This window comes from Schistocerca piceifrons, chromosome 2 (assembly GCF_021461385.2).
Source record: "Schistocerca piceifrons isolate TAMUIC-IGC-003096 chromosome 2, iqSchPice1.1, whole genome shotgun sequence".
Lineage (NCBI taxonomy): Eukaryota > Metazoa > Arthropoda > Insecta > Orthoptera > Acrididae > Schistocerca > Schistocerca piceifrons.
Genome location: NC_060139.1, coordinates 652,674,474 through 652,701,393, shown reverse-complemented (window position 1 = coordinate 652,701,393; position 26,920 = coordinate 652,674,474). Strand labels below are relative to the sequence as shown.

Below are 26,920 nucleotides of genomic sequence, written 5' to 3'. Positions count from 1 at the left end.
GCATATGAACTTCAACCATATTAGCAGACAGTAACTCAAATACCAAGCAATTGGCCCACCCTGAAGATGCTTAAGCCACACAAGCAGATGGTGACACACAGGAGAAGACAATAGAAAGGAACACTTTGCGAATGTCACATTGTCCTGAAATTCACTCAATGGCAGTAAGGTACCTCACCATAGTTCTCAGGCACAATGCTTCCATCTTAACCAAGGTGCCACAACCATGGACTGACACAGCAGGAATAACTTTAGCCATCTCATGTCCTCCATAGCCAACAGGATGAAAACTTGTCCTCAGAAATGCATCCCCATTTGGAATACTGAATACTGTAGAGATGGTAGGGCTCAATCTCCACTCTCCCAAAACTGAAACCCCAGTTGAGGATTTACAAACCTTTGTCTATTTCTGACCTTATTTGACTTGACTCAGATGGACCATGAGGTCATCTCCATTGTCCTCCACTTTGACCCTGAGTGTGTCTGGATTGGGAACTTCCAGCACTTCCAGCACTCTATAGGATCCCAAAAAATGGGGAGACAACTTTCTAGGAACCTTATCACATGAATCCCTACTCCTAACATTTTTGACAAAGACTACATCCCTGACTTGAATGTTATCCAGACGTCACCTCATGTTGTGCTGCACCACTTCCCTGCTATGGGCACATCACATATTAGCCTTTGCCCTTCACCAGACATCCTTGATATACTTGGCAATCAGGTTGTTGGGCAACAGATCTTGTATGCACCACAGGTTGACCAAGCAAGAATTAAGGAGATATGATATCATAAGCACAATGGGAGTGAGTCATGCTTGGGTAGATCAGATGGTAGAGCACTTGCCCGTGAAAGGCAAAGGTCCCAAGTTCGAGTCTCGGTCCGGTACGCAGTTTTAATCTGGCAGGAAGTTTCATATTGGGTGCACACTCCACTGCAGAGTGGAAATCTCATTCTGGAAACATCCCCCAGGCTGTGGCTAAGCCATGTCTCCACAATATCATTTCTTTCAGGACTGCTAGTTCTGCAAGGCTCACAGGAGAGCTTCTATAACGTTTGGAAGGTAGGAGATGAGGTACTGGCAGAAGTAAAGCTGTGAGGATGGGGCATGAGTCGTGCTTGGGTAGCTCAGATGGTAGAGCACTTGCGCATGAAAGACAAAGGTTCCAGGTTCGCGTCTCGGTCCGGCACACAGTTTTAATCTTCCAGGAAGTTTCATATCAGGCACACACTCTGCTGCAGAGTGAAAATCTCATTCTGGAAACATCCCCCAGGCTGTGGCTAAGCCATGTCTCCACAATATCATTTCTTTCAAAAGTGCTAGATCTGCAAGGCTCGCAGGAGAGCTTCTGTAAAGTTTGGAAGGTAGGAGATGAGGTGCTGGCAGAAGTAAAGCTGTGAGGATGGGACGTGAGTCGTACTTGGGTAGCTCAAATGGTAGAGCACTTGCGCATGAAAGACAAAGGTTCCAGGTTCGCGTCTCGGTCCGGCACACAGTTTTAATCTGCCAGGAAGTTTCATATCAGGCACACACTCTGCTGCAGAGTGAAAATCTCATTCTGGAAACATCCCCCAGGCTGTGGCTAAGCCATGTCTCCACAATATCATTTCTTTCAAAAGTGCTAGATCTGCAAGGCTCGCAGGAGAGCTTCTGTAAAGTTTGGAAGGTAGGAGATGAGGTGCTGGCAGAAGTAAAGCTGTGAGGATGGGACGTGAGTCGTACTTGGGTAGCTCAAATGGTAGAGCACTTGCCCATGAAAGGCAAAGGTCCCGAGTTTGCGTCTCGGTCCGGCACACAGTTTTAATCTGCCAGGAAGTTTCATATCAGCACACACTCCACTGCAGAGTGAAAATCTCATTCTGGAAACAATGGGAGTAGTCTGATAGATTTCATGCCTAATGGTATTAAAGACAAAATTTAACCACAGCAAGGTACATTTGCAACCAGTTTGAGCCTCAGAGTGGAAGGCAATAAGCAAAAATTTCAAATTATGATTGACTGTTCCACAAAGGATGCCTGGGGATAATAGCGCACAGTGGTGACATGTTTAACCACAAAGTGGAAACAAAAGTTATGAAAATCCCTTCAAGTACAAACAGGAGCATTATCCCTAGCTAAAACTCTGGGGAAGAGCGCAAATTAAGGAAAAATTGTACTCAGAGGGGTAATGCGCTATGCATCCATACATCCCTACTGTACGACAACCACCTAAATTTGGCAAACCCATCAACGATGACAAAAATATATTGATACCCACCTTGGGTTTGAGGCAGAGGACTGATGTCATTGATAAGGAGGCATTCCATGGGCATCTCAGCTCTAGTATTTGGTTTGGCCATCTGGAAGTTCTGACATTGAGCAACCATCATCCTTACATCTTGATAATATGTAGGCCATGTAAGGGATTCTTAGAGTTTATGGATAGTTTTATAAAGAACTACATGGCCTCCTGCCACTGAACTATGATGGTGCTTCAGCACCACTGGGATCAACATGGCCAGATGCAGATTTTCACCAGATGACCATGACCCGCATTACAACATCAGATCTTTCTCCTGAACTCATACCTGAGGACTGACTAGCCAGATGCTCAGTGTCCCCTGATACACCCCAGATTGGGATCCTCCTCCTGATGTCCAATCAAATCACTGAAGAATACAGCAATATTAGTAAGAATAAAATTAACCTGCTACTCCACCAGCTCAGTGATTCTTAGAGAGCATTCTCTTTCTTATTGCTTCTCAAACATGTGACTCAGGGCATCGACTACCTTGTTATCCCACCATTTTACATGGTGCACATTGAACTTAAAGCTTCATATCCTCACCGCCCGTCACGCAATGTGTCAAGTATGAAGATGAGCCAGAACCCAACTGAGAGCCCGATTATTGGTCTCTAGCATAAACCCTTAATGTTCCAAATAGTATTTAAATCTCTCAAGAGTGAAAAGAATAGCAAGCACCTCCAATGCTTAAGTAGAACATTATCTCTCTTATGGCTGTAAACATTGGGAAACATAAGCCAATGGCCTTTGCTCAACTTCTTGCTTCTGAAGAACAGCAGCCAACACAGGGTTGGAGACATCTGTATGAACAGCAAAGGACAAATTACAATCAGGTATGGCCAAAATGGGAGTGTTACTTAGGGCAACCTTAAGAGAGTCAAATGCAGCTTGCTGACTGTCCACCCAAACAAAGGGCTCTCCTTTCTTGCACTAAAGACTCAGAGGACCCACTAATTCAGTGAACTGGGGTATGAATTGCTGGAAATTGTTGATCATCCCTATGAACTGCACCACTGCTTTCTCAGTTTTGGGAGGATGAAAGCTATAAATGGTCTGGGTCCTCAACTGGTCTATTCTAACACCGCCAACCAAAGCCAAATGTCCAAGAAAGAAAATCTCCCTTTGAAATAGAGTGACTTTAGTTGCCTTCACAGTGAAGCCAGATGCCTTCAAACTTCCAAAACCAAACACAAGTGCTGAACATGATCCCTGTGGTTAATGGGACCAGATAGACAGGTTTTTTAGGTTAAAGACAAAGTCCAGGCAGACAATAATCAAGAAAAATGGAATAAAAGTATCTTCATGTACAGTAAACAGTTATAAAGCTAAGGGCAGTATCGATTTACTTCATCAAAATATCAGGGAAAAAAGTAGATGAGCTCTTAGTGCAGTTAGATGATCACAAATAAGAATGAGATTGATATACTTTGTCTGTCTGAACACCATGTAACTGTGGGGATGGAAAGTGCCAGTCTAAATGGGTATAATTTAGCATCTTAGATTTGCAGATCTAGCACAGATAAAGGAGGAGCTGCCATTTACACAAAACAAGGGTATAAATACAAAACTGAAGAAGTAAACAAATTTTGTGTCAATCAGAACTTTGAAGTTTGTGCATGCAAACTATAGCTACATAATGTAGTGCTGATATTAGCAACACTTTACAGGTCCCCATTAGGAGATTGGAATCTGTTTAGACAGCAAAATCTTATACTGTCTATGGTTGGTAATGCCCAGATTGTTGGTTAGAAACTCAAGGAAGTTACACAACAGCTTAAGGGGAGCCCAGGTTCCAAATGACCCATATCAAAATCCCATTCCTTGCTCACACAACTATGATTGCTATACAGTGTCACTTGCCCAGCATTGTTACGCTTAGGAAACTCCACCTCCAGAGAGAAACCTAGGTAGAAACTCTTAAATGCATAACTCAACACAAGGACTGTCTTATCAACAAAATCACAACAAATTCACATCCTTGGTGAAGAACACCACCAACATGACAAAACACCTTTTACGCCTCAATACAGGAAGGGCTTCACCATTGATGCTCTGCAAGAAACACCAACTGAACACAATTCTGGAGGCTTACAAAGTGGCGATAGCTAATGTAGCACCAGTGGCTCATCAAGGAAACACTACTACCTAAATCAAGCAAGGCACACAAGGGTTCATTGTTAACGTAAGTACTCAAGAAGGGAAGAGGATTAGCAGCTACAGCTTTCAATGCCTTACAGTGAGTAGATATGACAGAGAAAGTCCCCTGTCATCTGCTCCTCTGGTGTCAGCTGTCCAGAGCACGTTTAACATTAGTCCGGCACTGTCAGGCAAGATGGCCAGGCTGGCCACAATGATAGCAATTTCCTCTAATAGTGCATTTTTTACTAAAAGAGGCAACCTCTGGATTGAGGTCCATGTGTGTTAAAACCATGCCCTGTCTCCTCCTCTCCTCTGATCTGCTTGCTTAACTCCTTCTGCAGGCATGACAAGATCATCAAATTTTGATAAGTCCTTGGGTGCTCTGCAAACAAAACTCTAGACCAATCTTCCAGCTTAATGGCTTGCAGGATAGTGCCAACAATTTTCTTCTCTGGGACTACCAAATCAATGGCTGCAGCAGTTGTACACACCTCCCAGACATACTTAGCCAAACTTTCTTTAGTATCTTGAGCACCATATAAATATCCATTACCATGGTCACTTTTGACTTTGACCAATAGACGCTCTCTTAGTATGCATGCAGCCAACTCCTTTATGTACCTCCTTCTGGCAAGACCCTCCCCAGTTATAACTGCCAAGGACCCTTGACATAATGGTTATAGTAACTAGAAAATAGTTTTCCTTGATAGCTGGGAAAAATTAACTTGCTCCTCTGACTTCACAATAAACCCCAAAAACTCAACTAGTTCCTCCTGGGTATTGATGCTGAGCCACTCTACCCCACACAAAAGCTTTCTTGCAAAAAGATTAGGCAACTTAGCAAAGAGCACTTAAAGTATTCTCCACCTCCCAACTTCCAACTCCTGGAAGAACTACCACCCTTTAGACAACCTCAAAATCTACCTCTCCACCAACCTGCCTGCCTCCCTCCTCTAAGTTACTCAAACCAATTTGCAAGTTAATTGTTTTGCTATGCAGTTGCTTGACAAAAGGTTGAAATATGGGATCAACAGCAACCACAACAAGGTCCTCTATCCTCCACAGTCAGTGCATAATTTGAGCCTGCATATGATAAATCTGATGACGTGATGGAATACCATATTTTAAAAGGTTCAAGTTTTCCTTGAATTCAGATAGATAAGTAGAGCAGTGCTGCGTGGTGACAGTTACGTGCCCAATCAGCTCCACTGTTACCTGCACCAGTATACTTGCCACTGCCTGCAGTTGCCCAGACAACTCAAAAATGTCCACATCACCCAGAAGGTTTTGGATCGTCTTGCTTGTTCTCAAACCCCCACTCTAGTCACATTTTGAGGCTCCATCTTGAAGGCAATGGATTTGAAAAAAAAGAAAAAAAAAAAACACACCTAGTTACAACAATCAATTATGCAAAAAAGAAATCTTGTATAAATTATGTTCAGTACCGTACAAACACCCTACACCCAAAGAGAACTATGATGTGCTACAAAATGGTACACAGCTGTTGTGTGAGGTTATCTAGGAGGGAAAGGACTAAGCCCAAGTAAGGTTGAACATCATTTATGGCCAAAATATTTATTTAACATTTTGTACTTAAAAGATGATTCAAAGCAATTAAGAAAAATTTACTTCTAAGCTTTCAACAATTAATTAAAAAACACATTAAGACTAACAACAACAAATCTCAAGAGAATTTCATAAATATTTACTTCCCCAACATGAGGTGCAGAGTTTATTTTGCATTCAAATATGACTTTAATACACTGCTACCCTGACCCAAGTTATACTGTTAAAAACATAGGAAACCCTGAATGTTGTATGTGGTTAGGAAAATATCTGTGTTCAAAGACAACCAATAAGCTTTGCACTTAACTATCACAGTTATGGAAGCCAATACTTTCAACAACCACATCAATGAAGCAAGGAAATTTGTTGCAGTTTCTTGAGAATTAATTGCTTATCACTAAGTTTCAGTTCCTATCATGAGATAACATGTAATTATTAGGATGTCAAAACATTTTAGTACAAGCTTATGTAACAGGAGAACAATAAATTTTTTTTACAGTACCTATGATTCAATGTGACAGCTACAACAAGAAGAATTTGTGTGACAAACAATTTAACAATTCACTTTATCATATTTTTTGACAGCAGTTTACTGATTTACAATTTGCTTGGTGTCACAGAATGTTCGCCAACGCCACTCACCAAAGAAATAAAAATTTAATAAAACAATAACCTTAAAATTTACATTGAGTTCCCCAAAAGGAGACACACACATTTCAAAAAATACATAATAAAAATGCCATGGAAGGTACAATATTGTGTCAATTTTTTGTCCACCCAAGTACAGTTTTGTGATAAATCTAGGCAATTCTGCACATGGCACTAGTAACTGCTAGTATTACCTGGCAAGAAATAGGATCTTTATGTTCAACAAATCATTAAATTGTAAATGGTCTTAAACCCCTCAGTCACGAAACTAAGCACAAAATGGCTAAGAGTGTAATAACACACCTACAACACCAATAAAGAAAGAGAAATCAAGCCCTCCAATATTAAAAAAAGGGGAGGGGGGGGGGGGGCTTATTACCGAACTCACACTGAAGTCGCAACAAGGAGATAAGAGGATTCACTCGCCAATCATAATTCAATTTCAGAACAAAGCCCAATTGTGTAATGGTGGCAAGAGGCCACCATGCAGAATGGAAAATCTTCAAGATTTGAATGGATGCAAATGACTGCCAACAAACTTTGATTACATGAGCAGACAGTACCTTAAATACCAAGCAACTGGCATTAATCATTTTGTCCCAGAATTAACTAGTTCACTAGCAAGCATAAAAGCTATTCACAGCAATAAATGAGGTAACTTAAACCAAAGTCCACAAAGCTATTATACACAAGAAGGTAAAAAAAAACACTATGTATTAATTACAGAAAATCACAGATTTATTGGTGGTTCAGTAAGGAGTTGGTACAAAAACATGCAGGAGTCTTGAACTTGCGCTCAATGTACCCACTACGGAGATTAGCAAACAGGAAAATTGAGTGGGCATTTTTAGAGTTCTAATAGCCATGAAGGTGGGTAAGGTGTATAAGCAGACAGTGACACATTAGAGAAGACAATAGAATCAGTGGCGGATATATATATGAGGGTGCGCAGGGCACACAGCCTCCCTACCCTCCACCCTTGCCATCCATGCCGCACTGCCACCCATGCTGCCCCCACCAGTCAGCCCACATGCTATTTGTTCATTTCTTTCATTAGTTGACTTCACAGAATTGAGTTATCGAGTAGTTGTAATTTCCTATGTAACCCATGCGTCCACATCATCGTATTTTATACATTTCTGTTTGGCACATTAATAGATAACACATACCTATGAGAAAAGTTGCAGCCATTCTAGTGATCTCAATACATTATTCTGTCTGGCATTTGTTCAAGATTTGTTGCAAATATTCTAATGTTTTGTGATTAAAAAGAGACTAATGGGAGAGATTCTTCAATACATGAAAACAAGCATAAATTCCCTTAATAATCATGATTCTGTTATGTTAGCATTGTCTGTTTGTCCTAGATCTGACTATCCTACTTTGCACATGCTGTACAAAATAGTTGCTTGTGTACATGCATCTATTGCTACGGTAGAAAGAAGTTTTTCAACACTACGGCGTACAAAGACATGGCTGAGATCAACAGGAGGATCTACTTAATAGCTTAGCTCTGTTGAACACTCATCCTGACATTGATTGACTTATTGACAATATAATTAACCAATTTACCTGGATGAATAGCTGCATAGAATTCATCATTTGAGGAAGAGAACCACAATTGTAACTTTTTTATGTCATAAGATGGCATTGTCTTGTATATGTGTATAATCAGTTTAAATAAAACTTTCTTAAACTTTGCATGTGACTTGATTATTTCTTATTATTGCAAAAGTAAAGGTAGCTCAAGATATCTTTAGGGCCCCCTCCTTGAGGTTTTTCTGTATCTGCCACAGAAAAGTAAAGGTAGCTGAAGATATCTTTAGCGCCCCCCCTTGAGGTTTATCTGTATCTGCCACAGAACAGAATGGAACAGTTTGTGGACCTCACACTGTGTCCAAATTCACTAAGAGAAGTAAGGTACCTCGCCATAGTATTAAGATGCCATGCTTCCATCTTAATCAAGATGCCACAAACACAGACTTCCACAGTAGGAATAACTTCAGCCACCTCATGTCCTCTGGAGCTGCCAGGAAAAAAAAAAAATTTCTGGGACACACAGACCCAGGTAGAATACTGAAGTCCAGTCATCTGATAGAGCTCAAATAATAAAAAACCCTACCTGAACATTCCTTCCTGCCCCACCAGCTGCTGCCATCCTACTCACTCCTCGCTCTGCCACCTTTTTACATCAAAATGACTTGCCTTCCACTTCAGACAAAGATGGCATGAGGAAGACATACCACAACCTATCAAGAGAGTATAGCTCAATGATCTTGCTGGTCAAGATTGGGTTTGACAAGCACAAAGATAAGCAGTGGAAACTTACTGCATGTAGGTGGGCATTATCTTCCTGAAACGTAAGCCCAGGACGACTTGCCAAGAAAGGCAACAAAATAGAATGTAGAATATTGTTGACATACCACTGTGCTGTGAAGGTGATGAAGATGACAATAAAATGGGTCCTGATATGAAAAGATATGGCACTCCAAATCATCACCCACTGTTGTCTGGCTGTATGGTAGGTGACAGTCAGGTTGTTATCCCAAAACTGTCTGGGACATCTCCAGACATGTCTTCACTGAAGACAATTCTACTCCAGTCAATGAGATTCCAGACTGTAGATGTGTCTGGAAATACCCCAGACTGGTGGTTGGATACCAAACTGACTATCACCAGCCATACTGCCAAATGACCAGGAGTGATGGCCTGGGGAACCATTTCTTTTCATATCAGACCCCTTTGTTTGCCATCCATGGCATCCTTGCAGCAAAGGAGGACATTGATGATATCCTATGCCACATTTTGTTGTCCTTAATAGAAGTTGTCAAGAGCTTACATTTCAGCAAGATAATGTCCACTCACATATAGTGAGAGTTTATACTGCTTATCTTCATGCTTGCCAAAACCTACGTTGCGAAACAAGGTAACCTGATCCTCCCCAATTGAAAACATTTGGAGCATTATGAGCAGTGCCTTCTAACCAACTTGGGATTTGATGATCTAATGCACCAATCAGACAGAATTTGGGGCAATATCCCCCAGGATACACAACAACTATATCAATCAGTGCCAAGCCAAATAACTGCTTCCATAAGGGTAAGAGGTGGAACAACACATTATTAACTTACTCAGACTGTGAAGCTCTTTCTTTTGTATAAATTATCCATTTTTTCTAAAATTATAATCATATTTGTTTGTTAGTATATGTACATCACATCTGCCAATTTCTGTACCATTCAGATAATTTTTTTATGGTGCATAATGTTTTTCGTTTTGTCTCAGAGTGTATCTTTCAGCAGATTCTTAGCAACATCAACACACTGTGTGGTGGTTGTGGGAGGGTAGAGGAGGAGGTGAGGGGGTGAGGGGGGAGGGAGGGGGTTGTCTGTTTACTTCATGCCTACCCTTATAAAAAATATTTAAATAATGTAAATTTCATTAACTGTTGTTGACTTTCACTCACAACATACTTTTTAAACAGATATTAATGTATAAGTAAGGACCTTAACCTGAAAATATTGAATATGATACTTACTGGGGAAAGTGGCATCTACTACTAAGACTTAAATTTTAGGGTAAAGTTTAACTGAAAATTTTTAAATATTTATGCAGTCAGGTAGAAGAATTAATTAAAAATAATAAATATTTTTTTCAAAATTTATAAATCTAAAGTAATTGACTAAACTACAGCATATTCAAAAGGTGGACATAAAGTGTCTCCCCTCGCCCTACCCACATGGTATTGTGACGACTAACAAATGGTACTGTAATAAAGCGGATTAAACATGCCTAATGGGGTATATTACCAAAAAAAATTCTGAAGTTAAACGACATCATAGTAAATTAAACATTAATGTGACAATTTTCACAAAACTATGAAAAAATCTTCTCAATGACTTAAATGATATGGACATAATGATAATCTCTTCTTTCCACAGGTCTGAGGAACCATTATTCCATAGATCACAAAGGTTCTCCATGGAACCAGATGCCTGGCCACATAGAGCTGACAGTGAGATGAGTGTTCTTTCTCCTAGCAGGTAGTGCGCATTTACAAAAAGCATCTGTAACTGGTGTATTTTTCTATCATCTGCTGCCATTCCATTATGTTTAATTTTTTTCACCTCTATATCCCAAAACCCAAATATGTGCACATGGGTCATGAGTCACGTAGCTGATGGTACTCTGACCATATACTGACTACTTGAAATCTCACAGACAAAACTGTACTGCTCTGCCATCTTTTAATGACAGTTAACACTACTTTATCAGCTAAGTCTATAAATTTCTGTTCTAATCAGTAGTATAATCGTTGTCAGAAAGTGACCGAATCACAAGGAACCAAGAACTACTCTCATAGAGAAAAAAGTGAAAAATGGAACATGACAATATTTAAAAAAGGATAGTAAATAATTTAGTTCATAAAGAATTTACTGTTTTTCAGGCCATTGAAAAGTCTACAGAAGATGGACATTCAACATTTGCATTGCGTCTCATAACAGAACTGTAGGAAACTTGTGGGAATAGAGTGGAGTGCAGGCCTTATATACAAGACTGCTTAAAAGTATATCATACTGAAACCAATTTTAAGTGCTTGAGTACATTTTAAAACTAAAAAAGATCTATTGTTAACCATTCTTGAAAATTTTATTTATTTTTGACAACTGTCCGCCCCCGGTAGCTGAGTGGTCAGCACGACAGAATGTCAATCCAAAGGGCCCTGGTTCGATTCCCGGCTGGGTCAGGGATTTTTTCCACTCAGGGACTGGGTGTTGTGTTGTCCTAATCATCATCATTTCATCCCCATCAACGCACAAGTTGCCGAAATTACTAATGTTTAAGTTATTAACATGTTTGTGTTTTCATACTTTATCTGGGGTCTCTTCATTCTACGTGTCTAGAGTGGTCAAGGCACTAGACTACCAAACTGCTGGTCTGTGTTTGGTCCTGGATTGTGGCTTTTCTTCATTTTTTCAGTGTATATGATAATATTGTGATAATCAGAATACTTTTCTCCCCTTCCTCCCCTTTTTTAAAGTAAAACATCAGGAGTTTTTTAAAAGTAAAATATCAGGAGGTGTGATTATTAATTAAATAAGTATTTATAATATATTAACAGTTATATTCATTCTGCAACATAGTACAAAATACATCTAGAATATATTTCGCATAATCCTAATTGACAGTCTATTTGTGAGTGTTCTCACAACCAATGGCATCAAATGGATTTTACAAACAAGCAAAACATAAATATTTCTTGCACCACGCACAACACATGAATGAAATCTCATAACATTGACATGTTTTCTGGTACACTGTTAGTGGAAAACATATCTAATTCACATTGCAAAAAGCAGATGTATCAGGTATCAATTTGGATGCATACCAAGTGCATAAAAGCGTAACTTGAAAAATGGACTTGGATGACACTGCCTTGTAATTCTCTGCTTTGCTTTTGTATTGCATGATTCTGAAGTCATGCAATGAAATTCTTTACCTGACAGAAAAAGTAAACATCACACAACTGAAAAGAGGGGTACATATTACTGACATTACCTTCACTGTGCTGATTGGTTGAGCATAATTTTCATGAAAGTCCTACTGTAGTATATCATGTATTGTGATGAAAATAACTGTCAATGTAATATTTGATTATTAATTACACCTTCTTTGTTTTGCTTCAAAATAACAAGGAAAGGTATTCCCATTATCAGAATATTATTAGATACACTGAAGAAAATATAAAAAGAAAAGAAAAGCAGCCACAAACAAGAATTGGTCATGGACCACCAGTCTGGTAGTCTAATGGCTTGCCTTGACTGCATGACCACTGACCTCATTGAATGATTGGTACCCAAGCTACAGCATAAAAAGAAAATAGAATTAGTAACTCAAACATTATTAGATTTTGACCCGATATCACAGTAATAAAAATATTTGTTTTTAGATGATTTTTTGACGTAAAACATTGAAAATACATTTTTCTGTCATCAACCTTGACCTCATATAAAAAATAAAAAATAAAAACCAGGGCGTGTCTAGCAAAAAGCCTAAACATGTGTCTCTTTATTTTCAATACAGAATGTGCTTGCAAAACTTAATTAAAATCAGTGACCCACATCTCAAGACCTTCACCTTGTTAGTGAAACACTACGTATACAGCCACCTATTATGTGCCTATGTGATACACATACAATTACCTCTTACATGCCTCCATGATTAGTATTACATGAATTAATTGTAGCTATACTCTATGCTTTTAGATTAGATTCTATGTATACAGCCACCTATTATGTGCCTATGTGATACACATACAATTATCTCTTACATGCCTCCATGGTTAGTATTATTTGAATTAATTGTAGCTATACTCTATGCTTTTAGATTAGATTCAGTTTTCATTACATAGACCCAGAAATGAGATGATTCTTGTGGGTGCGGACGTGTCAGAAAGTAAAGCATAAAAAACATATAACATATGAATATAATATTCACTTCCCTAATCATTTGTCAGGAGAGTGTCAAAACATGTGAATAAGTTGCAGTAAACTAGAATTGCTAATGCTTACAGAATTAATATACTGTCAGAATGAAATATATTTCTGCACTTTCACTAAATTTATCATACACAAAATACCTAACCTTAACTGTTGTGACCAAGTGCAGTCAAAACTGAAATCTAAAAGAGAAAATTTTACATAAGCTAGTCTAATAGTCCCTGATAAGATATTCATCCATCAAACAGTCTTTTAAACTTGGTTTGAATTGTGCTTTATCTGAAACCAAGTTTTTAATGGTTGCCGGCAATTTATTGAAAATGTGTATTCATGAATACTGGACCCCTGTTTGGACCAGGGTAAGCAGTTTTAGCGCTTAATGCAAATTATTCTTAATTATATTACTGATACTATGTATTGAGCTATTGACTGGAAATAGAGGCATATTATTTGCAGCAAATTTAATTAAGGAATAAATGTACTGAGAAATAGTGGTTAGAATACCAGTTCCTTGAACAGTTTTCTACATGATGTTCTTGAATCTGCACCACAAATGAGTCTTATTACATGATCTTACATTCTAAAAACTTTTGCTCAGTTTGATGAGTTACACTAGAATATGATCCCACATGACATAACACAATGAAAGTAAACAAAATATCCAAGTTTTTTTTATAAATATTTATATCTCCTACATCTGACATCATTCATGCCCGTCCCAACTGAATTTATTATTGAGTTGTAATCACAGCAATGTAACACTGTCAACGTCTTTGATCTGCATGTCTTCAAATGTTATATACATGATATAAATATATCTCTTACAGGTGCTGAAGTGCATATAATGGGTCTTTTCAAAGTTAAATAACTGTGAATGAGCTTCAAACTATTTATTAATGTCAGTGAAAATTTGATTAACAGCCATCTCTAAATCTGTATATGACTTGCTATTTATTGCAATGTTTGCATCATCTGCAGACAAAACAAACCTAGCACCTAGCAATGTAACAGATAAGAGGTCATTAATGCACACAAGCAAAAGCAATTAATTCAAGATGGAACCTTGAGGAACACCACATGTAATTAATTCACAGTTAGAAGAAGACTGATTGTTTACTCCACAATTATTTTTCATTGACACCCTTTGTTTCGTGTTATTTGGGTAAGACTTGAACCATTTTGCAACACACTCAGTGGCACCATAATATTCTAATTTACTTAAGAAAACGCTGTGATTCTACAGGTCACAGAAAATGCCAATAGCCTCTAATTTGTTACCTAATGAAATAAGTACATTGTTACTGTATGGATAAATAGCCTTCTATATAATGGAACCTTTAAGGAACCCAAAGTATGGCATGGACAATATATTATTTGCAGTCAGTTCCTTAAGAAGATGCTTCAACACAACCTTTTCAAATATTTTTGACAAAACTGTCAAAAATAAAATTGATCAATAGTTTGATGGTATCCCTTTCTCCCCCTTCTATTGGTCAGTAGTTTGATGGTGTCTCTTTCTCCCCCCTTATTGTAAAGAGGTTAACTTCAGCATATTTTAGCCAGTCTGGAAGTATTCCACTGATAAGAGACTGATTACACAAATATCTTAAGATAGAACTCAACTCACGTGAGCACTCTTTCATTAACTTCATTGTTATATTATCATAACTACTAGAATACTTTGATTTTAATGATTTTATAATGGATGCTACTTCTTTGGGAGATGTAAGTGTCATTACCATTTTACTGAACTTATTCGTAGAGACTGTTATCAGACATTCCATTGGACTGTTTATTGAACCTGATAATCTCAAGCAGTCAGTAACACAAAGAAAGTATTTGTTTAAGAGGTTTGCAACATTACATGCACTTGTTACCAATATCTCATTTATTTTTAGACCTATCTGTTCCTCTTCCTTTCTGGCCCCAACTGTCTCTGTCTTCAGTATATCCTATATAGTTTTTATTTTTTTACCTGATGTAATTATCCTTTCCTTGTAATAAAACTGTTTAAATCTCTGGGTTGCCTGCTTCAGTATTTTGCAGTATTCTTTGTAATGCATTAGATGTTAATTTCAGAGCTGCACCTAGATAATACATACAGTCTCCTTTTTGTCCCACATGATACCTTTATTCCTTGTGTAGCCCAAGGTTTATTTTTAGATTTCCATTTGATTTGAATTGCCTTTATGGCAACACAATTTTCAAATGAGGAAGTAACTTTATTAATGAATGCTTTATATTTTCATTTGAATCAGAAGTATTGTAAACATCTATCCATTTCATGTCTTAGAAGAATCTCCTAAAATTCTCTCAATTTTTGACTGATTTATTATAGTGCTGTACTAAAATTTAATAGTTTTTATATCCTGACAAGTTTCAACACTTAGTATAAGATGCAGCATGTCTTGAACAGAGAGTCTATTTACTGTTGTTTTTATGATATGACTAGATTTGTCTGCAAAGAAATTATGAATGCCAGTCACAGCATTTACATTCTCTGGTTACAAAGTCCACAATAGGAATTAAATTGAATGACATTGTTACTGTAAAGGACCTATTATGAAATTATACTTCTCTTGCTCCAGCTTTTAAGTGCTGCTCTGAGCAAAATTTAGTAATATCAATATTCTTGATATCTGACAAATGTGCCAACTCCTCCTTTTTCCATATTTTCTCTACAGGTGTAAGAGGCTAACTTGAAACCTATAACATTTAACATGTCTATATCAGGTGTCAAATGATGTTCAGAGAGATAGATAATATCAACTGCTTTTCTCAACTCTAATTCTTCAACACAAATAAGCAATTCATTAAGCTTACATCTCAATCATCAGATTTTCTGATGGAGTAAGGATAACTGATTTTGTGTCCTGGCTGAGTTACAACTGGATGAACCTAATTTTTCTGTCACTTCTAGAATATCTCCAGTTTAAGTAAGGGAGTGTTTGCATGAATAGTGTACATTAAAATTTGCTTTCTGACTGCCTGTTTTATCAATATAAATATCATTTTCAACCTGTCCCTGTAACATCTTTTGTTTCTGCCCTTTCTACCCTAAAAAAAACAGTTATTCTGTCTCTTGTAACCACTGGTACTTCACCACATGTGATAGTGCCCCTCTTAAGTTCCTTCTATTAGCTCAGACAGTTTTCCCTTCCCTCTCCCGTTGAGAAGAAGGTCATACATAGTATAGTCCCACCTACCGACAGAGTCAACAAAAACCACACCATAATTAAACCACATACCCGATCTGAGCAGTCATTCCACCTCTAAATTAGCTCTCCTGGCAGATATGTCTTATTGCTGAATCTCTCTATACCAGGTCACTCTCACTTGAATTATTAAGATTCCCGTCCATGCTGTTGCCTGCCGTACCCACTATTACCACAGTGACGTCCTTTGTGAAGTGTTTGCAGAGTAGAATTACATCTAAGTACTATGACAGATGTACATTAGCAATCATTTATCACAAATTTACTTTTCCATTTTCACTGAAATGATATAAATTACCTGTGTGTGTTGCAGCTCTGCTGGGTCTGATGGGAGTCTTTCTTCTTTGCCACCCATCACAGCACCACCAGTAGGGGGACGCTTTGCAGGCTCCCCACCATCTGCTGTGCTCTTCCCACCAATAAACACAAATCCACCTCAGCCTCACAGGTGAACCAAACTCTTAAAATTCTACATCTTGCACTAATTACAAAAACTACTTTTATTAAAAGATAATTAAATATTTTACTCATCGCCAAATTTCACAGCATACTGTATGCAGGCATGAAGAATTATCTTGGAAGTCTGCATTAGTTTTTCCTATGAGTATTGTTTAGCTAATAGTACACGAGACATGTTAGAGAGGTGAGAACTTAATAACTATTATGAGTAAGTCTCTAGTTCTAAAATACTTTGAGTTGTAGAATGACTGAGATTATGATAAAACAGGGTATGATATATATGATAAGCTAAAAAGTGAAAGTGCTTATGACCATAGCTGCTTTGCAGCCTAAAACCATAATATAAATCTAAGAAGTGAAAGCTGCAGCACACTACATTTCATTAATAAATATCTTAGTCTGGTACATTTTATTATATTTGTCTACAATGAATTTTTCAAATTATGTCACATTTCTTAAATTAAGTTAGGAGTTTCATTTATCAGCTTAAAAGTTCTCAATTAAATTTCTATGTCAAATTCAGATAAAATTAAAAGGTTTTAGTGATTGCGTCCAGGATCATTATTAGAGAACAAATCAGACTGATAGTGATGTAGGTAGTCATTACAGGCTTCGCATTTTGTCCAAATTTGATGAGGCTGTTAAAGAAAGACTTTGTAGCCATTTACTGTTCTCTTATAATATTTATTACAATATTTCTTATAACCAAAACTCCGTGGTAATAATCATGAACTCTTGTAGTGATGCGGCGAAACACTTTTATCAACATATCTACCACATATCATATTTATTCAGTGCAATCAATCTATGATAACATTTTGCATTTGTGAAAGGACTTTAGAAAGCAAAGAAGGTCCTTTGGGGCCAACATAATCACTTCCCTGGTTATTTATAATTTATTTTTTTCAGGAAGCATATGACACTTTATATCTAAAATATGTGGTATGCTTTTCTATTAAAATAGGATGGCTCAGACACCTGGTCCAACAGAAATGGTGCCATCATCACGTCTGCCACGTCCTCTACCTCGAAATGAAGTGTAAGTTTCTCCATTTCTTCCACTCTCTGTAGGGATACAAATAAATGGATATGTCATGGTTGTTTTTGATATACCACCTGATACCAACAGCATGTTATTTTTAATTCTCTGAACATACTTTTTATACTATATCAAACAATGGAAAATTAAGGATGGAATGCAACAATACCAGAGAAGGAAAGTTGCTACTCACCATATAGTGGAGACGCTGAGTCACAATAGGCACAACAAAAAGATTCACACAATTGTAGCTTTCTGCCATAAAGGCCTTTGTCAGCAATAGACACACATGCACACACACACACACTCACACAAATGCAACTTCACACACATCTGCAGCCTCCTGCTACTGTTTTACTTTTTAAAAACTAAAGAAGAAATATAGTTCATGGCTATCTGTGTATGATCTGCTGCCACATAGCAAACATCATCCTATATTTATATTTCAATAAATACATACATTCTAATGATGGTTAAAAACAGGCTAAAAGTAAGAAAATGTGACAGTGGTATGGTAAGTTATGCCTCCATGTTCTGTTTATGTACAGTGGTGAAAACAATTTAAATCCGTTATACCATTCACATGGGCAATATTAGTAGTGATCAATAACTGAAAAATCATTTAGTAAATGCAATTACTCCTTTATTTTGGAAATTAAACTACAAATACAATTTTTAGATGTACATTTATTCTGAATGGATCCTTTTCTAAGAGTAACACTGCCTCATAAATGCCACCAGGGCTGGTTTGAGAACATTTTTGCACACAAGCGACTTACCATTTGGCATCCCTCCATCCTTCTTATCCCTCACACACATTCACTTGTGTTAGTTTTTATTACTAATTTGTGAAACACACTATATACAAATCTTGTGCTTAGACATCCCTCTAAACTTGACACCCCAAGTGGTCACTACCAGTTGTTCTATGTCCTTTAGAGAAATCTTAAAACTGTGGCACATCTAGAACCCCTCTCAGCTTGATTGTCCAAGAGTGTCACTTATGCCTTAAACCAGCCTTGACTATCATACTGACAGAGTCTGGAGAAATTAACATAAATTCTCACTTAATATCCAATTTTTCACCTCATTGTTTGTCATCCAAAGTAGCCTCTCCACTAACAGAAAATCCACTATCCTTCATGGCACAACTGAAACTGAGCAAAAGTAATATTATTAAATCACAGGCCTTTCACTTATTATGCTCCTCAAAGGTCTTCTTTACTTCTGCATACTTTACATGAGGTGCCCCCATAGCTCTTGTTGTGGTTATGTTCTACAGTTCTTTAGGCACACATAGGATGTTCAAATTGAAGTTTCATTAATTAATACATAATTAAATATATGCATTTGGATGGGCTCTAGCAAGTGCACATATGCGATGCATGTTTTTAGAAAAGCTTATGAGAGGTTTTTACTTACAGTAATGTTTTACTACATAGCTGCTTACTTTTCCACATAATTGCCATTTACATCTATACACTTTGTGTAATGCTGCACCAGCTTCTTTAACCCCTCTGCTTAGAAGTCTGCTGCATGGGAATTGAACCAGTTGGTAAGGGCAGTCTTGTGTTCATCACCCTTTTGAAATCATTGTCACCCAACCACTTTTTCAAATGCAAGAAGAGGGAATAGTCACTTGGTGCAAGGTTGGGACTGTACAGAAGGTGCTCAAAAAGTTCCCAATGAAAACCTTGAGTTTTCTCCTTGGTTTTGGTAGTGATGTGGAGGCACATGTTGTTATGAAGGAAGATTATGTCAAACGACAGTTTCCTACAGTGTCAATATTGGACTGCACATTTCAGATTGGTTAGAAGTTCACAGTATACATCAGTTATAATTGTTGACCCAAGGTCCATGAAATCAATCAAAAGAATGCCCTTTTCATTCCAAGAAATGGTATCTATCATTTCTCTATTTGAGAAAGGAGATTGCTTACACTTTTTTGGCTTGGTTAAACTTGGATGATGCTACTGCAATGTCTTGTTGTGATTCTGCACTTGTGTATGATATCCCTATCTCGTCACATGTAACCATGTGGGAAAATAAATTGTCTACATCTTGTCTATACCACTCTGAAAACCACCATGCTTTATGCATTCTTTGCTCTTTTTGCTGAGAGGTGAGCATTTTTGGGACCCACCTCTTACACATCTTGTGCTATCCAAGCTGTTCAGTGGTAATCCTGTAAATTGAGGTTCGAGCAACATTATTGATTCATTAGCCAGACCACTAAGAGTCAATTGCTGATCACTTCAAAGTTTTTGGTTCACTTGATCAACAATGTCATCAGTCCAAATCCTGGGTCTGCCACTCTGCAGCTCATCATGAACATTTGTGCAGCCACTTAGAAATATTCAACACAATTTTAGAACTTGTTTTATTTCAGGTCCATACATTATGCATAACTTGCAATGGATTTCTGCTGCTGAAGGTCGTTTTACCAGAAAAAATCAAATCACACCATGCACTTCACAACTGACAGGATCTACAATTGTCTCAGCCACAGCGATCTGCTCTCAGTGACTGGTGAGTGACAACTGAATCAAACCAACACTGCAGTACGTTTCTGAAAAGGCAGCAGAAAGCACTGCATGTGTGAAACTTTGTTCGGGCCTACCATCAGTTCAGCATTGGTCACCAACCCTCATAAAAATGATATGTGATAACGTAAGTTATGGAGTACATGTACTTCATAACCCCTTTTTTTTCTATGAATCTAGCTATTGGCTATAGCTAATCCTGTTGCAGTTTCCCATTCCAAAGCACCATCATTATAACATGACACTTTCACAATATTTAAGAACTTTAATATTTGTTATCAGTATTTACTAAAATACCAATAATAAAGTACCAGTAGGTCCAACTCTCTCTGATGGCTCGTCCTTCATCTTTATTTCCCAGTATACTCAACATGGGTCCCTCTCATCTTGGGGTCTGAATTACTTGCCCCTTCAGGCTGATCTTTTTCATCTTATGCCTCCTTTGTTCCTGAGAAAACAGCTAATAGTTCTAAAAGCTAGAAATAGGTTTCTCATTTTTAAATGTGTCTATTGATAGCCCTGGAATGTTGCCTTCTGAAGATAAGCACTGGTTAGCCATTCTGTCCCTTTGCAATTTTATCATTAGTTATTTATAAATATGGACTATGGAAAGGCAAACATGCTTTTGTATTTTATTGTCAGAAGTGGGCTGATGACTGAGGTAGCATGGGACACATAACAAACATGACAATTAGGCATTGTGAATGCTGCAATTTGCTCATACAGCACCTGGCAGTATCTTTCACAGTAACTACCATCTATGTTTAGCTGACAGACTTTCTAACACTATCATATCTCAATATATTGAACATTATCAGAAAATCAAAATACCTTCCAAACCTCACTTTTACAATGAACTGGTTCAGGTAAATTTGCTTCTTCTTCTTAAACAAATGAAAAACAGAGGTGACAGGCAGAAATTCGTATTGCTGTGACATGTGTGTGTACTTTCAAAGGGCCGCTTGTGTAGCAGTGTTATGCCTTCTGCAGAGGGCACCTCAGACTTGTGTCTGTTTGTGTGTGTGTGTGTGTGTGTGTGTGTGTGTGTGTGTGTGTGTGTGTGTGTGTGTGTGTGTGTGTGTGTGTGTGTGTGTGTGTGTATGAGAGAGAGAGAGAGAGAGAGAGAGAGAGAGAGAGAGAGAGAGAGAGAGAGAGAGAGAGAGAGATCACTTTCAGAGCCTGCCATGGGCCCCAGTCTATTTAAGGTCAGCTGAGGTACACTCGGCCACAATTTTCTTCGTATATTGCTACAGCTCTCTGTGAACATAATTTGTTCCTGCTGATTATTGCTTAATAACTGTGTTCAAGTTATTAGTGCTTCTGTGGAAGTTGTGTTCAGTCTACTGGTCATGTTCTACTTGTACCTTATTACATCATCATTGGTGACAAGTGTGACCAAGTTATCCACACAAATTTCTACTTTGGTTGGTCCTCTGTTTATTCCCATGATGGCTGACAGTGTTATGGGGGACATTTTATCTTGCTTGGTCAAAAGCAAGAGTCATTTTACACAGCACTGCACCAGCAATTACAGGTGCTGTACAATCAAACTAAGGTACATCAATCAGTGGCTGCTGTTTGGTCTAGTCGGTATACTCCGCAGTGTGTGTCACCTGCTGTTTTGCCATCCAGGGCCCGACTTTTTATCTGCTTCCTTTCTCAACATAGGATGAGTCTATTGAGGAATGGGATGCATGCAGGAAAGATAACACTTTCAAGCTTTTTGGATTATTGATGCTATTTTATGTCATGCCTTGTTCCTTTAATGGATATTGCCAAGAATGTATCAAGTCCTATGTCAACTTGCCCCTTTGCAGGATCCATATTCTATAATGTTTAACCAAATGTGTGAACTTCTTTCAAAATACTACTGTAAGTTCACCCATGTTATTACACTCTGAGTTGAGCTCTACCTCTGTATAACACAACCACCCCAACCCCATCACACTTGCACTGCTGAACTCCATGGGTTAAGTTGTCACTGTCATTTTCTGTCCAATGTACATAAAGAGCCATACACACATCAGTTGGTGAGAGATGTTATCATTCTTTTCTCTCTGGACCATGAGGTGTGAGAGCATGCCCTCCAGTATGAAAATCCATCCCTCTCTGAGGTTTTAGCTATTGCACAATCATTTGAGGTGTTACGAGCTTTGGGTAACCAAATTGAGTCATGGAGTGAAGTGCCAGTACTCCAGCCCTTTCCTCCACACCAAGCTTCAGATAGCTCACAGGGTGAAAACATGGTCACAGAGCCCTACACATGATCACAGGGTCAAGGTGGTTGGCCTTGCTCCCAGCAGCAGCCATACCAACAAAGTAACAAGGTCACCAAACAGCAAGGCACACATTCCATTCTCTCATCTTGCCCTTATTGTTTCATCATCCATGAGTGCCCAGACTGCCCAAAATGCAGGGCTACCTATCATAATTGCAACATAAAAGGTCACATTGCTTCTGTTTGTAATGCAAAAATTCAGTACAACAATCCTGATACAGATATGGCCGTAAACATTTTATCAGCTATTTCTGTCGTGCCAAACAAACTTTTCATTGATGTTATTGTTTGTAACAATAGTTGAGGTTGTCTTTTGTAGTTGCCAGCACTCCTGCTATTTTTTTTAAAATTTTTACGAAGCTTCCATACTTTTTTTGTGTACTCTGAAAGACTAGATTAAAGTGTAATTTAGAGTTTTTACAACCTTCTACCATTTATCTAGGGTTTGAAGTTTCTTGCAAGGGTATCAAACCCCTTCATGAACATGTTTCTGCAATCGTGTCACTCCCATGCCCTATGTCACTCAAAGAACTTCATGTTTTTCTAGATAGAGTTGCCTATTACCATGGATTTTTTCCTGGTCCAGCAACAATCACACAGCCATTAAATGTGCAAAGAGACTCATTTTCACTGGTCACTGGCTTGTGAAACCGCATTTTGCGTCCTTAAGACTGTGTTGCTGTTTGTGCCCTGCTTAGTGACATACCAACCAGGCCACCACTTGGTCTTTGCAATGAGCGCATCACAGTACGGGTTGGAGATGGTACTGGCTCAGATACCAGATATCACAAAGGCTACAAGTGGTCTATTATTTAGGCCTCAAAAATGCTGACTCCTGCTTAAACTAGGTACTCTCAGATAGAAAAGGAAGCTTTGGCCATTGCATTTGCTGTGAAGAAATTCCACGTTTTTCTCTACAGTACCAAATTCCACCTGGTCACTAGTCTCAAGCATTGGTTTGCTTATTCAGTCCTTCTGCATCCTTACCAGATAAAGTGGCACATTGTATTCAGTGTTGGGCTCTTTTCCTTTCACATTACAACTAAGACAGTCATGTTTGCCCTATGAATCAACATGCAAATTCTGATGCTTTGTCCTGCCTGCCGGCTGGTCAGAGCCCAGATTTTGATCAGGAGCAACTGCTTTGTTTCCACATTGATGTTGCCACACAGCATATGGTTGATGGTTTTCCTGTAATTAGCACATGGATCATGAAAGCTGTAACTTTGGATCCCATTTTGCAGAAAATTATAACATTCATACAACATGATTGGCTGGATCCACCACCTTCTCATGTAGCTGACCCCCTGTGTAATAATTACATCTTTTGACATCAGTTCTCTGTTGCAGATGGTGTCCTGCATTTAGACACACATCATGTGGCCCCTCGGGTAGTGGTCCCCTCAGTGTTTCTCTCGGAGGTTCTCCATTTATTATATGCAGATTGGAGTGTATCATCCATAAGAGTGTTGGCCAGTCACACATGTTTTGGTATGGACTGTATGGTGACATATCCATCTGGTTGCCCCCTATTAATAGTGTGTAAAGCTCCAAGCAGTTCCCTGGCCATTGCTGTCTCCTTGGCTTATGCCATCCCATGTATGGACTATATGGATGTGGATTTCACTGGCCTCTTTCTCAATGCTTATTGGCTGTTGGTCACTGATGCATATTCTCATTTTCTCTACGTCATTCATTGTGTTTCCACATTTAAACCACCACTGTCTCAACCTCCTCCAAAATTTTTTCACTCATAGGCTTGTCCACAACATTAGTGTCCAATAATGGTCCACAAGTTTCATTGCAATAGTTTGCAGCAATTTGTGATTTCCATGCTATCTGTCACATCCTTACCCCACCATTCCATCCACAATCTAATAGTGAGGTGGAATGCCTTGGGTAAATATTCCAAACTCAGGTGAAAAAGTATATTGCCATCTCTCCATCCGATCTTGCCTTAGAACAATTTCTCTTCTCATACTGTTTCACACCATTCAGCAAGAAGAGTCCAGAGGAGCTATTCCACAGGTCCCAGCCAAGGATACAGCTACACCTCCTGCATCCTCCACCTGGACACCAACCCATGCAGGTGCTGTATCTCTTCCGGCCAGGTGTGGCTGTCTGAGCACACAGTTTCAGACTTTACCCTAAATGAATTTCTGCTGTCATCACCAGATATCAGGGGAAACCGCTGTTTAATGTGTACAAGAATGACAGGCTCTGCTTGAGATATCATCACAAACTTCACCTTAATGTTGATTGGCGGGTGCCTGCCATCACTTCTGAGCCCATCCACATTGGGCATCACATCACCTGCTGCTGCTGGTTCTCCACTCCCGCAGGGGCAAGGGCATCACCCATGGTGGCTAAACCAGCAGTGCTCTGTTGCTTCTGACACCACTGTCAGGGATTCCATCATCCACTCATGAGCAACTGCTGATACGACTATCATCAGCACCTCAAGCATCATCACCAGAGCTGATCCCCAAGATCGACATGGAAACAGCCCCAGCATTGCCAGTGTTGCTTCATGGTTTGACATGGGAAGGTGGGCACAGAATTGCACTTCAGACTGCAAACTCCCACTGCAGCATGACAATTTAGCCAGAACCCAGCAAATGAGGAGGACAGTGTGGACTTCTCAAAAATCTGTGCTATTCCTAAGACAGGAGGAATGCAGTTTCATGCGTGTACATACTTTCCAAAGGTCTTGTGTGTGGCAGTGCTACGTCATCTGCAGAGGGCACCACAGGCTAGTGTGTGTGTGTGTGTGTGTGTGTGTGTGTGTGTGTGTGTGTGTGAGAGAGAGAGAGAGAGAGAGAGAGAGAGAGAGAGAGAGAGAGAGAGAGATCACCATCAGAGCCCACCATGGGCCCCAGTCTATTTAAGGCTAGCCGAGCTATGCTCAGCTTCAGTTCTCTATATTTATTGCTACAGCTCTTTGCATACATAATTGGTTTCTGCTGAATGTTACTTAAATACTGTGTTCAAGTTGTTAAGGCTTCCATGGAATAAAGTTGTGTTCAGTCTACTAGTTGTGTTGTACTTATACCTAACAACAACACATATCTGATACAAAAATTGAAAGTAATTATTTTAACTTATTTTGTTTGTTGAAGATCATTACATTTTATTCATATTGTTGGAACATCAGTCTTGAGGTATTAATATTCCTGAGTGATACAGAAGATTATTAGGTTCATTTAATACTGAATACCAATACAAATAATAAAATTTCCAGGTTTTTACATTTACTATTAGCACATTTATTCCATATTTTCCAAATGATTATGCTTCAAGTAAACATTTATAACTGTGAAACAACACATGTATAATACAAAACCAACTTTCTCATGTCACTACCTGGAAACTTCTAACTTGCAACTTGCCAAACAGGACAAAGATAATTTGTATGTCAAAGAAATTCTTTTAAATAACAAATTAATTTCTCATCAATAATTGTTTCTGTAGTTAACTAGGTTCCCACACACATCTAATGTGGCACCACAGCTTTTGGCTTCCTGTAGAGGTCTCACAAGCTACTGTTCACACAGGCAACCACAAATTCTGTGTAGTTGGACAGTTTTCAATATGACACCAGTTGAAATCATGTGGGTGGCTATGAATGCTATATTACAGATTATGGAATTAGAGCTGCAACAAGAATTAAATACAAGGAAAACAAAACTCCAATGTTGAATCCAAAAATACATTTTGCACAGGGATAAATCAGGGGCCGCAAAAACATTTATGAAAGAAATAACACTCAGAGACGAAAATGCTATCTGTAGTGGCAAACTAACCAACATCTGGCATGTAAATAACATTGTCAGACACATCACTCTTCCAAGATTTTAAAATCTTATTATATTCATTGATAAAGGCATTTTGACAAATAATTTTTAGTTTAACAGCTGCCACATCACATTTAGGAGATGTTTCCTGCATACAACCCACAATTCATACAATGCCTGGTGTTGCAAATCATGAAGTTTGTACAACTTGCATTTTTTGTTACACATATTAAGTTTATTTATTTATTCATCCAAAAATATTTTTAGTTTGTGGGATACATCATTGGTTTGCAAATATTGCATCCCCCCCCCTTCCCCCTTGCCCCACAACACACACACATAAATTGCTACTATTGTGGCTCAAGAAGCTGCAAATTTGTACCTTCGAACCACTGTTTCTCACTTTATTCAATAATAAAACAAAAATATACTGAAATTGAATGGAGTAGAGAAA

The 26,920-nt window shown here is 38.5% G+C and overlaps 1 protein-coding gene across 1 annotated transcript in view; it reads left to right on the top strand.

The window, feature by feature from the left end:
- The window catches only part of LOC124775701 (kinesin-like protein KIF19), a 471,390-nt gene that overhangs the window by 421,420 nt on the left and 23,050 nt on the right, over nt 1-26,920 (top strand). Inside the window, exons 13-15 of the mRNA XM_047250529.1 lie at nt 10,580-10,681; nt 16,667-16,801; nt 17,777-17,851. Coding sequence (XP_047106485.1) covers nt 10,580-10,681; nt 16,667-16,801; nt 17,777-17,851 — 312 coding nt within the window. The remainder of the gene's footprint in view (nt 1-10,579; nt 10,682-16,666; nt 16,802-17,776; nt 17,852-26,920) is intronic.